This window comes from Lissotriton vulgaris, chromosome 5, assembly GCF_964263255.1.
Source record: "Lissotriton vulgaris chromosome 5, aLisVul1.2, whole genome shotgun sequence".
Classification (NCBI taxonomy): domain Eukaryota; kingdom Metazoa; phylum Chordata; class Amphibia; order Caudata; family Salamandridae; genus Lissotriton; species Lissotriton vulgaris.
In genome coordinates this window covers 1,586,421,941-1,586,435,266 of record NC_141693.1, presented here as the reverse complement: position 1 = coordinate 1,586,435,266, position 13,326 = coordinate 1,586,421,941, and the positions used below count along the sequence as shown (strand labels likewise).

The 13,326-nt window shown below is 48.1% G+C and overlaps 1 protein-coding gene across 1 annotated transcript in view; it reads right to left on the bottom strand.

Moving 5' to 3' along the window:
* LOC147716743 (dehydrogenase/reductase SDR family member 4-like) overlaps nt 1-7,712 on the bottom strand; it is a 247,875-nt gene extending 240,163 nt beyond the window's left edge. Inside the window, exon 1 of the mRNA XM_086923680.1 lies at nt 7,602-7,712. Coding sequence (XP_086779806.1) covers nt 7,602-7,666 — 65 coding nt within the window. The 5' untranslated portion in view covers nt 7,667-7,712. The remainder of the gene's footprint in view (nt 1-7,601) is intronic.
* Between the last annotated feature and the right edge of the window lie 5,614 nt (nt 7,713-13,326).

Here is a 13,326-nt window from a genome sequence, read left to right as displayed (position 1 = left end):
TTGTCTGTTCATTGAGAGTGAAGAATCCAGGATGATGCCTAGGTTCCGTGCGTGGTCTGTCGGGATGGGTGCTTTTCCGAGGGCTTCTGGCCACCAGGAGTCGTCCCATGCAGAGGGGGATGTACCTAAGATGAGGACTTCAGTTTTGTCTGAGTTCAGTTTCAGACGGCTTTGTTTCATCCATTCGGCAACTTCTTTCATTCCTTCGTGTAGGTTAGTTTTGGCGGTGCTGGGGTCATTGGTGAGAGAAAGGATTAGTTGAGTGTCATCCGCGTAAGAGATGATGTTGAGGTTGTGTTGGCGGGCGATGGCCGCGAGGGGGCTCATGTATACGTTGAAGAGGGTGGGGCTGAGTGAGGATCCTTGTGGTACGCCGCAGATGACTTCAGTGGCCTCGGACTTGAATGGTGGGAGGCGGACTCTCTGGGTTCTTCCGGTGAGGAACGAGGTGATCCATTCAAGTGCTTTTCCTTGGATTCCGATGTTATTGAGGCGTTGTAAAAGAGTGCTGTGGCAGACAGTGTCGAATGCTGCAGAGAGGTCGAGGAGGATGAGGGCGACTGTGTCTCCATTGTCCAGTAGAGTTCGAATGTCGTCTGTTGCTGCGATGAGGGCGGTCTCAGTGCTGTGTTTTGCTCGGAAACCAGATTGTGAGGAGTCGAGGGATTTGTTGGCTTCGAGGAAGGCGGCGAGCTGGTTGTTGACAGCTTTCTCGATGACTTTGGCCGGGAATGGAAGGAGCGAGATGGGGCGGTAATTTTTGAGTTCGGTGGGGTCCGCTGTGGGTTTTTTCAGAAGCGCGGTGAGTTCAGCGTGTTTCCAGTCTTCCGGGAAGGTGGCGGAGTTGAAGGAGCAGTTGATGACGTCTCGGAGGTGCGGTGCTATGACGGAGTCTGCTTTGTTGAAGATGTGGTGAGGGCATGGGTCTGTGGGGGATCCTGAGTGGATGGAATTCATCAGGCGGATTGTGTCCTCAGTGGAGATTGGGTTCCAGTCGTTAAGGGTGTTCACGGGGGGAGAATGTTCAGCAAATGGTAGGGTGGGTTGGTTTCCGGGTTGCTTGTCGAAGCTGTTGTGGATGTCTGCAATCTTGTTGTGGAAGAATGAGGCTAGGGAGTCGCAGAGGGCTTGAGAGGGGGTGATGTCGTTGGAGTTGGCCGAGGGATTGGAAAATTCCTTGACGATGTTGAAAAGTTCCTTGCTGTTGTGGGCGTTGTTGTCAAGTCGATCCTTGAATGCTGTTTTCTTGGCCTTTCGGATTAGTTGGTGGTGAGTGCGGGTGGCGTTTTTGAAGGCGTCCTTGGTGCTAGTGGTTGGGTCTTTTTTCCATGCCTTTTCAAGGGAGCGGCAGAGTTTCTTGGACTTCTTAAGATCATCGTTGAACCATGAGGCCTTTTTGCTGCCAGGTTTGCTTTGACGTTTCTTCAGTGGTGCTAAGGTGTCGGCGGTGTTGGATAACCATAGGGTGAGGTTGGCAGCGGCTTCGTTTGCGTTAGAAGAGTGGGCTGGGGTGTTTAGAAGGAGCGATGCGGAGATCTGGTCCGTGGTGATTTTGTTCCAGTTTCTTTGCAGAGTTGGTTGGAGGTGGTTGGTGGGTTTTGGTTTGTTGTAGGTGAAGTGAACGCAACTGTGGTCAGTCCAGAGGAGATCCGTAGTGTGGCTGAAGGAGACATGATTGCTAGAGGTGAAGATGGGGTCGAGTGTGTGACCTGCGATGTGGGTGGGGGAAGTGACCAGTTGTTTAAGTCCGAGGTTGGCGAGGTTGTCCAAGAGGGTGGCGGTGTTGCGGTCGTTGATCTTTTCAAGGTGAAAGTTGAGGTCTCCCAGAAGGATGTAGTCTTTGGAGGGGAGCGCGTGGGGAGTGATGAAGTCCGTGATGTCTTCACTGAATTTTGCGCGGGGTCCTGGTGGTCTGTAGAGGAGGGTGCCTCTGAGTGTGGTCTTGGGGTCGATGTGGATCTGGAAGTGAAGGTGTTCGGAGTTAGCGAGGTTGGCGTCAGAGCTGGTTGAGATGCGGATTGATTTCTTATGGACGATAGCGATTCCTCCTCCTGTGTGGTCGGTGCGGTCCTTGCGTGTGATCTTATAGTCTTCAGGGATGGCAATGGTGATGTCTGGGGCGGAGGAAGCGTTCATCCAAGTTTCTGTTAGGAAGGCGACGTCTGGAGAAATGGTGTCTAGTAGATTCCATAGGTCAATGGCGTGTCTGTGGACCGAACGAGTGTTGAGAAGGATGCACTGTAGGTGGTTGGGGTCAGGAATCTGTGTTGTGGTCGTAGCGGATATGTTGTCGGTGCCGATGAATTTGCAGGAGTAGCAGGAGAAAGGTCCATGGGTGTGTCCAGGAGCAGCTTGGACGCAGTTGGGGGCGCGACCGGGGTTAAGGGCTAGGAGGGTGGCGGCATCGTAGGTAATGCGGGAGGGCTGGGAGGGACGGGGGCCAGGGGGTCTGGCACTGGGCGCGGTCCAGGCGCGGACGGGCGTAGACGGGCTTACCTTTGGCGCACCTTCGGCGAGGCCGTAGCGCGTGGACGCTGCGCGTGGGGACATCAGACATAAATGGAGAGAGGAGGGGGCGGAGCGTGGGAGGGTCAGCTGGGAGGCGGGGTCTAGGTGCAGGGAGGGTCTGGGACGGGCCAAGGGGTCAGAGCAAAATGGCTGCAGGGTAAACAAATGTACGGAGGTAAATTATCTCGAGCGCTACAAACCTCGGTGTGCACCGCAGTGAAAGCGCTAGTGGTGATAACTGTATGCCAAGTAGCGTTATCGAGCGCTGCACCCAGAGTTACTGATTTCCAAAGTGAGTTCTTCAGCAGCACGAGCGCTATACAAGGCTAAATGCAGAAACACAATGCTAATGATGTTAAGCAGCACGAGCGCTTTACAAGGCTGAATGCAGAAACACAATGCAAATGAAGTTAAGCAGCACGAGCGCTATACAAGGCTGAATGTAAAAACACAATGCAAATGAAGTTAAGCAGCACGAGCGCTATACAAGGCTGAATGTAAAAACACAATGCAAATGAAGTTAAGCAGCACGAGCGCTATACAAGGCTGAATGCAGAGACACAATGCTAATGATGTTAAGCAGCACGAGCGCTATACAAGGCTGAATGCAGAAACACAATGCAAATGAAGTTAAGCAGCACGAGCGCTATACAAGGCTGAATGCAGAGACACAATGCTAATGAAGTTAAAACAGCACGAGCGCAGCGAGTTGTTAAGCAGTAGGTTAACAATACCAACAGGAGAGGGAGGTGAGGGGAGCAGCCGTTTCTGCGCAGAGCAGGATGGCTAGCTTGTGTGTGATGTGTTCCTTGTGAAAGAGGAAAATGTAGTCACTCAAAGTGAAGTTAACCAGTGGCTTAAGTAGGCTGACTCACTGCCCCATGCTATATGTTGAAATGGGCGGAAGCAAAATGTGAAGGACACAACAGACTAATGAATGAAGAGAGGTGTCAGAAAGTCCCTATATGTAAGTATATTATACATATTTTAGTAAAAATGAAAAAGGTCTTGGCTAAAGCCAGACCTAACAAGTAGCACTAAGAGCATACCAATGCAGAATTTTAACAAGACAAGTCTACTACAGGTCTACCACAGGTCATCATTAATCACAGAACATGTTCCTGAACTGAGAGTAGAAGTACAAAATCGTTCCTGTAAGGAAGAGCGCCGTAGGTCTACCGAGTAACAACTTAAATGTGCCGTGCAGGCAATAACGAGAGAATGCTTTCTCAACTCAGCTCTTGCTTAGCATGGCTTGCCAATATACAGTGCTTAAATGAGCCGGTGTTTTTCGGTGCTGGGCATCAGCACTTAATTGTCAACAGCACACGTATGACAGTCTACCACGTGGTGGCGCTGCTCATCTAATGTAGATGACAGGGGCAATGGGTGGTGCAAGTTGCACCGGCTGATCAGTGTGTCGAGAGGAGGCAGGACGTGGTCAGCGCGCTCTCGCCAAACAGACCTTCTTTGCCATACAATCATATCTTTCTGTGCCCATTTATAGTCAGAGTGCGCCTTTTGGTACATCTACAATCGTGTCACTACAAAATTACTGGTTTAACTGCAGAAGCGGTAGAACAGGCCCTTTATATCCCGCTCCTCCTCCTCCTCCACCCCTCCCCTTCCCATCCCCCTGGGCTGTTTATCTACCCCTTTCAGGTGGTGGGTGTAAGACAATAAATACCGGAAAAATGCAGAAGACAACCACAACATTTTCATTGTTGGTGTCATAAAATGTGTTACTCCCAGTGGTCGAAAGGGGCGGGATCGGCAAGGCACGTACTTGTTTCATTTTTTGCAATCTATTCCCCTACTTTTTTTATTTTAAAAATTCACCCCATGATGCCATAAATAGCCAAAGCCTATAGATAAGGCTTGGCCATTCGGGGAAAGAAGGCAGGGTGGGCAGAGAAAGAAACAGACTTGTATCTTCCTTCTTGCCAAGAGAAGACCAGGGCAGTGTCCTCCTCTCCTGCTCTGCTGCTGGCAGTTGCCCCCCTCTCTTTCTTCCTCTTATTCCCTCTCTTTCTGTCTCTCTCTCGCTCCTCTGTGCTTGCTGCTAGCCGTGACTTATCCTCTTTTTCCTCCTTCCTTGCATTCGTTCCACTATGAAATGGATTTTTTTTAAAAGAAAGACTTTTGCTGGAAAGGTCCTCTTTCTCTGACTTTTTTTCTATTCCATAGTGCAGCGTTGGGGCAGAGAGAAATTAAAGGTTCAAAATACAAAAATTAAATGAACAACTAAACAAAGCAAGACAGAGTGGTCGCAAAGTGGCCTGATGGGATTTTATTCACACCTGCACAGATTAGCAGCACTTTTCAGAGTTTGCCAGCAAAGCACTAATTTTGTTTTCTCGACTTTCTTTGAACACCATTGTTTCCCCTTGGTGGGGTACTGCACCATTCCTAGAGGGCCTGCAATACCTGGTTAATATGTAGAGTGGATAATGTTTAATGTGATCCTTATCACTTGTTTCCATTATTTTAGTTTATAAAATGTGTACCATGACTCTGCGTTTAGCGAAGTGGTCTTTACAAACCATACTGCTTACGTTGTGTTTGGCTACAAGCAATGGACATTGAAACGGGTCCCCTCCGGGCACTGTAGTCATGTCCTTTACTTTTCAGGCAAAAACACTCATTGATTTCTGAATAATAAGAGTAAATGTGTTAAGGTAACCATGTTGTCTGTTGTTCCTGCTTACATTTCACATGCTTTACTTAATCGTGCATTCCTTTTTCCAGGATGTTGTTATTTTTTTTTCAGGCAGCATATTAATTACTCTTGTAGTGCATAATATGAATTGAGTCACACCAGGTGTGTATAGCACTGCACAATTTGGTTGTAACTAAAGGCAGTGTGAGTTTCTCTCAGAGGAGCAGTATGGTGTCCAGTGGGTGAGAGGATGTGGGACTATGGCCAGAGCTGCCGAATTTAGAACTGGGAACCACGTTCAGCCTTCATGAACAGTCCACCAGACCACTCCCCTCAGGGAGCACATTCGCATGCTAGTACTTAGAAGGCCAGCTAGACCTTAAAAGCCCTGGTGTCATAGCACCAGCAGGTAGACCCGAGCGGTGGTAAGTGTGGCTAAACCTTGAAAGCCCATCCAACACAATCCATACTGAAGTTCACCTCCAGTCTTGCGGGCAGGCCAATGAAGCAGCACACCCTACACCAACAGTGACTCTGTCACTGAGGTTGTTAAACAACGATGGGTACGCAGTTCCCCAATGAAGGAAAGAAGGTTAAAAGTGAGAAAAGGGGATGAACCAAGAAGTGGGTGAAGGCACAAATAAGGGGGAAGGGGGGATCCTCCCTTTCGGAACTAAAACCCTCACACAAAGCTCTGTCATTGAGGTCACAGGACCCAGTCCGCCTCATCCATTGATACCTTCATTGGCCTTGTTTCAGTAGTAGTAACTGCAACTCACCAGGGATCGACAATGGCGGGTTTGCACATACACCAAACTAAGTTCGAAAACTTCACAGTCTCTGTGCTTAATGCTCAAGCACTTTTAACATGTGCTGCCTAATTTGGGGCTACTAGAATTATGCAGCAATGGAGGACAAAATTATGCTGCAGTGTTGACTAATTATGCAGCAAAAAATAGGCTACAGCATAGTGCAGTATATTTTCTGATACAATATTATTTTCACAGTTTTAAACATAGTAACAGTCTTTGCAAAGATTGTGCCTCATTTTTTCCAGTGTAACATACAAATGCAGTAGTGAGAATGGTGACCAGTCAACCTCTGCAAAGAGCCCTACACTTCGCAGCTACACAAGTCAATTTTTTTTGTAACATTTGATCCGTTTGAGCTACAAACAATTTATTAGTTTAAATCGTCCAATTATGCAGCAGATGATGTATTATGTAGCAAATATGGCAGAGCCATAATTATGTGGCATACATTTGCAAACTAGGATATTTTGCAATTCATGTTGGAACTGCTCTTGTGGAAAAGGGGAGGAAAATTGCTGATGACAGAAACAGCATGGCTCGGAGACAAATAGCTTGTGATTCCACTTTTAAGCGCATTTGGGACACTGTGATTGGAAACGTATCCCACTTTGTGGATGTATTTTAATGTCAATAACTCATACTAAACTTTTAATAAACGTGCATCCAAGGTTGAATTAAATAATGTAATAAGTTGTAACTGGTCAGTGAAATACCAAAACAATTATTAAAAATGGGGATATTTTGCTCTTTCTGGATACACCTCTGACTTCACCTACTGACCCAATCCGCAGGTCATTCCCGCCCTCTGATTCTCTGCCCACAGATGCCAGAGTCCAGGTGCAGATGCAAAATGGTTGGAATCTTGTTATGTCCCTGAGGCTTTAGTTCAGGAGGCCAGCTAACTAGTCCTTGGAGTCACTCTGGGTTCTGTGTTCAAGAGATGCAGGTCCAGTCCTTCTCACCCAGGCAAGAGGGCAGCAAGCAGCAGGTCAGCACAGCAAAACAGGTGTCAAGCAGGTCATTCCCGCCCTCTGATTCTCTGCCCACAGTTCCCCTACATTGCCCCCCCCCCCCCCCACACACACACACACACACTTCGACCACTGGTTACTCTGCGTTAGTCAGCTAGGTGACAGGAAGTGGGTTTCTGACTGTTCTTTTGGCTGAAGGGGTTTCCGGCTCCGTCAAGGGTTACTCTTAGAGCGCGCCTACCATGTAGAATATTATATAGCGAAATAACGTAAGAACGAATGCCCTTGGCTTCACATGGGCCCCTTGTGCCTATAAAGCTTTCTAATCAACTTTGCAAGCTATGATTTTTCTGCTGATTCTTGCAATTTTAAAGAAAAAACACAAGCCCTAAAATGCAACGTGACTGTGGCTTAAAAACACGAATGGCTGTGTCACGCATGACAGTTTCGTTGGCAGATGAGAATTAGACGTTATAATTTAATTTCATACGTGATTCCATGACAACATTTACTTCGCACTTACCTGTAAAGGCATTTCCTGGCTGTGATCTTTCCGGATGTGAGTATAATTAAATGCTCCTCGCCCCCCCCTCCCCCGGGGCCCCACACTTATGTCAGGACTTGCATGATAATAAATTGCAGCGGCCCTACCTACTGTTTCTGCACTCATGTCGCTGCTCAAGCACCTCAGACAAGTCCGCATTAGCAGGTGGCATTTATAGGTAGGAGCATTGATGGCTGTTTTACCAGCTAGCTCTGAGGCCAGTACAGAGCTGAAAGAGGAGGCAGAGATATGTCTTTCCAGTGACGTTTCCATGGTGATCATGTCAAAAAAGGAAGTTGGCTAGTGACACTGCATAAGCACTTCCTGAGAACTGCTGGTGTTTTCATGCCAATTGCAGACGATTTCACTGCACAAAAGGATCACTTTACACATTATATCTATCATTTTACACTTATCATCGAAATAGCTACTGTACTTATGAGAAATTGTCATTCAAACGTCACACACAAACAAGAGGAAGACATGGCAGCGATGCGCCTGCAGCTGCTGCCCACGTTTCTGGGTGGAGAGGAAGAGGCTACTTCACAGAGCTGAGTGAACTCTTCCCCAGCCAGGTGGGTAAGGTGAGGCCGGCAGGGTCAGTGTCAGCCCTCTCTGAGAGGGAGTGAGCTGGAAAGGAGCTCAGAGTGGAGATCCTGAAGGACTGGGTACAAACCTGCCACCGCCATGTGAGCTAATGGGACTTTGTACACATCAGTCCCCTCTACCCTCCTCTGCCCTCATCAGCATCTGTACAGGCACCACGTGCTAAACTCTCTCTGGGACTGAGAAAGTCATATCAGGGTAAAACGTAAAGCCTGTATATTTGCTGACGGGGTCGAAGGCACTAGCTTTGCGCAATCTAGTCTGCCTCTGCCGGAACTGGTGCATCGTTCGATGAGGAAGTACAGTGTCTCGTCTGCTTTCACTGGCCTCACTACATTCGCCGATATAGATGGGGGAACCAGTTTGTATAAAGTCCCTTCTGACTACACAAGTGTAAGAAATTGGGTTGTTAGTTGACTATGGTGTAAATCCTGGTCACGCACCAACCACAATCCTTGTCAGGGTATGGCACAAGCAATCCCCAAATTAGCCTTTACTCTCCCCCTTGGTCGCTTGGCACAAAGCGGTCAGGCTTAACTTAGAGGCACTATGTAAAGTATTTGGGCAGCACTTCAAACAGTAGCACGGTGAAAATACATCACAAAAGAGCCCACAATAGGTTTAGATAGAGAAAGTGTTAATAATTAAAGCAAGACCACAACAACACAAAATCCAAAGTCACAAGTTCAGGCCACCCGCAATGGAGCGCAAGCTGGGTACAAGGACCCGTTAGAGCCCCCTAAACAGAGTACCTTAAATCCAGGTTGTGGAGTGTTGCGTTGATCCGTGTCGAAGATGGGCTGTGCAGCCAAAGCAATGCATCATTACAGAGATGTGGTGAGGCTGCAGTGTCTCTATCGAGAATCCAGTTGACAGGGCTTGCAATGTGCAGTCCAGTATCAGGGATGCAGCATGCAGCTGGTTATGGGTTGGTCCCGAGGAGCTGCAAGGATGCAATGCGGAGTCCATTATCATGGTGAAGGGTGGCGTCGACAAGAGCTGCAACGACCTGGGCTGTGGATGCACCACGATGCGTTGGTTACCAGGACTGCAATGGGCGATTCAGGTCTTTGCAAAGGGTCCGATCAAAGCAGCAGCTGCAATGAGTCAATTCTGCTCAGGGATGCCCCACTCAGCCGAGAAGATGCATCAGTTCTGCTCGGGGATGCGTCGCTCAGTAGAAAAGATGCTTCAGTTGCGCTGGCAAGCACTTTAGGCCCACTTTCAAGGGTCCACTACTAGGGTAGCAACACTTGGTATAGCAGACTCACAGATGCCAGAGTCCAGGTGCAGATGCAAAATGGTTGGAATCTTGTTATGTCCCTGAGGCTTTAGTTCAGGAGGCCAGCTAACTAGTCCTTGGAGTCACTCTGGGTTCTGTGTTCAAGAGATGCAGGTCCAGTCCTTCTCACCCAGGCAAGAGGGCAGCAAGCAGCAGGTCAGCACAGCAAAACAGACGTCAAGCAGAGTGCAGTCTAGCAGATAGGCAGTCCTTTAGAAGCACAGCAGTCCTTCTTCCTCACAGAGTATCCACGATCCTGAAGCATATTCAAGTGGTGGTGTCTGAGGTCCTTCTTTTATACACAGTTGCCTTTGAATTGGGAAGTTACTTCTAGAGGCATGCCCTTGAAGTCCACAATGTCCTACCTTCCCTGTCCTAGCTCCAGACTAACTACAGGGAGTACGCAGCCTTTTGTGTGGGGACTGGACACAGCCTATTCAAGTGTAAGTAAGGCTTCTCATCCTGCCAGTGATGGCCCACTCAGTCACACGTATAAACTCCTACCGTTTGTGGCAGTCTAGGAGGAATACGCAAAGCCCAGCTTTCAGCTACACCTGGTCACTTGAAAAGAAACAAGCTGCAGGCACTAAATGGCTAAGTGACAAAAATACCAATGTTCTAAAAGTAGCATTTTCAGAATTGTAATTTAAAATCCAACTTCACCATAAATTAGGATTTTAAATTAGGATTCCCAAAACACTAAACTTGAACCAGTGATATCTTCCCATTTGAAAATTGCACTTATAAAATGTAATAAGGTAATCCCAGTGATATCATATGGGATATATCGGGCTTGCAGTGGTGAAAAACAAATTTAATTTTACAGGACATGTAAAGTTTGAAATTAGATGGCCTGCTTTTTAAGTACATTGCACCCTGCCCTCTGTGCTCTCCTGCGCCTACCATAGGGATGACTTCTATGTATTAAAAAGGAAAGTTTGAGCCTGGCAATAGGCTTATTTCGCCAGGTTGAAATGGCAGTTTAAACGGCACACACAGACTCTGCAATGGCAGGCCTGAGCCATGTTAAAAAGGCCATGTAAGTGGTTGGCACAATCTGTGCTGCAGGCCCTCTAGCAGCTTTTAATTTACAGGCCCTGGGCACATGTATTGCACTTTATTAGGGACTTACAAGTAAAATACCTATGCCAATTGGGTATGAGCCAATAATACCATATTTTATAGGGGAGAACACATGCACTTTAGCACTGGTTAGCAGTGGTAAAGTGTTAAGAGTCCTAAGGCCAGGATAAACAAGATCATACAAAATGGAGGAGGAAGGCAAAAAGTTGGAGGAAAAGACCACCCCAAGGCTGACAGGTCTAACATGTGTTCCCCCAGTGCAAAATAGGGAGAAATCCCCAACCTCTTGGGAGTTCTCATTACTAAGGCAAAGAGCCTTAATAGACCATCAGCGAGTCCATTCCCTGTACAGAGATAGACCACCTCAACAGTTTGGAATTTCCCCCCTTCATTTGCATGAGCCACCTGAGGGGCCTGTGGTCTGTCTGAACCCAGAAATGAGTCCCAAACTGGTATGGTCTCAGCTTCTTCAGTGCCCAGACCACAGCAAAAGCCTCCCTCTCAACTGCACTCCACCTCTTTTCCCATGGAAGTAACCTCCTTCTAATAAAGGCTACTGGTTAGTCTAGGCCCTCCTCTTTTAACTGTGCTAAGACATCCCCTATTCTATGCTCTAAAGCATCTGTCTGCACTATGAACTTATTAGAGAAGTCAGGAGTTTTGAGCACGGGTGCTGTATACATGGCCTCCTTGAGGGCTTTCTGGCAGGCCTCTGTCCAGATCACCTGTCTAGGCTGCTTATTTGAATTCTGCTCTGTTAAGGGGGCAATAATGGTGCTATATCCCTTAACAAACCTCCTACAGTATCCTGTGAGGTCCAGGAAGGCACTCACTTCAGTCTGTGTTTTAGGGCGTTGCCAGGCCAGGATAGTCTCAATTTTGGCCTGCTGTGGCTGCACCATGCACCTATGTGGCCCAGATAAACCAGGGTACCCTGCCCATCTGGCCCTTACTTGCCTTGGTAGTTAGGCCTGCCTGCTGCAGGGCCAGAAGCACCTACTGTAGGTGATACAGGTGAACCTCCCAGCTGGAGCTGTAAACAGCGAAGTTGTCCTGGTAGGCGACAGAGAATGCCCAAAAAAAGGTAAACGGATGGCGGCAGAGTATGCCTCCTTCCCAGTTAGGACCCAATTGGCCAGCCTCTGAAAGGTTGCAGGGGAATTCTTCAAACCAAAGATCATCATCCGAAACTGAAAGTGGCCCCTTCAGTCAGAGCGATCTGCCAGTACCCTGCTGTTGAATCAAAAGTACTGAGGAACTTGACAGCTCCAAGCATGTCTATGACCTCATCAGCTCGAGTGATGGGCTTCATTTTTTGTGATACAGCTGAGACCCCGGTAGTCCACACAGAACGTAAATTCTGGAGTAGCTCCCGGTGGGGCAGCCATGGGTACCAGCACCAAAGGGAAGGTCCAGGGACTGCTAGAGGGCTCAATCATCCCTAACACCAGCATCTTGGAGACTCCCCCTTTGTACTGGTACTCACCTTATTTGGCAACCTGTAAAATGTGTTCTTAACAGGTGGACTGTCTCCAGTATCAATGTCATGAATGCACAGGCGTGTGAGTGCAGGGGTGAGGGAGAACAGAGAAGTGAACTGTCCCAACAACTGGTAACAGTTACTCTGCTGTTCTGCAGTCAGTGTAGGGGAGAGGTTGATATCTTTCAATTACCCATCATGTTCCTGGGTGTATAGGAGGTCAGAGAGAGGCTAGCTCTCCTCTCCCACTCCCTCATCTGTCACCAGTAGCATGTTCTTTTCGGATCTCTCAAAGAGGGGTTTGAGGCAGTTCACAGGCAGTACCCTTAAGGAGTTCTTAGGGGTCTTGAGATCTACCAGGGAGGTGGACTCCCCTTTCCACTCCTTTACCTCATATGGGCCTGTCCAGTGATCCTAGAGAGCTCAGGGTTCCTTCTGGCAAGGCTGAAACTCTATGAGAGTGGACTTCTAGTCATACCAGGGTCTCTCAAACTTTTGACTGGCCTCAAGTTTACTTTTTGTCTTTTTCCAGAGGCGGTGCATCTGGTTGCGGAGGGCCAACATGTAGCTAACCACATGCTGAGGGGGCTTCCTGGAAGCTTTCACCCACCTATCTTTTACAAGGCCAACAGTTCCCTGGACAGGGTGTCCATCGAAGAGTTCAAAGGGGCTAAATCCCACTCCCTTCTGTGGCATCTCCCTGTAGACAAAGAGAAGGCATGGAAGGAGGACATTTCACTTAAGCCTCATAGGCTCAGATAGGCTCATTATCATGCCAGGTATGCCCTTTATCATGCCTTTTGAGGTCTTGTTGAATCTCTCCACAAGACCGTTGGTTTGGGGTGGTAGTGTGTAGAACTTATAAGTTGCCCCACACTCATTCCACAAGGACTCATGTATGCTGACTTGAAGGTAGAGCATCTGTCAGACACTTTCTCTTTGGGGATTCCCACATGGGTAAAATTCTGTCACCAACTTCAGCCTCTGAGTAGCCAATGACATGGTCCACCAAGACCACGGTGAACCTGTTGCCCAAAGCTGTCTTGGGGTCCACGGGTTCAACAATGTTGATGCCTACCTTCTCAAAGGGGGTGCCAACAACAGGTAATGGGGTCAGGGGAGCCTTGAGATCTTTCCCTCACTTCCCTCTGGCCTGGCAGGTTGGACAGGACCTACAGAATGCATCTGATGCTGTATTGTTCCCCGGTCAATAGAAGTGGGCAACAAGTCTGGCAAAGGTCTTGTATCAGCCAAAGTGACCTGCCGGGAATATGTTGTCAGCCAAACCCAGTAGGAAGGTCCTGTAACACAAGGTGATCACCAACACATGAGCTACCCCAGATCTGGGAGCCTTAGGCACACTAGGTAGGAGGTTATTCTC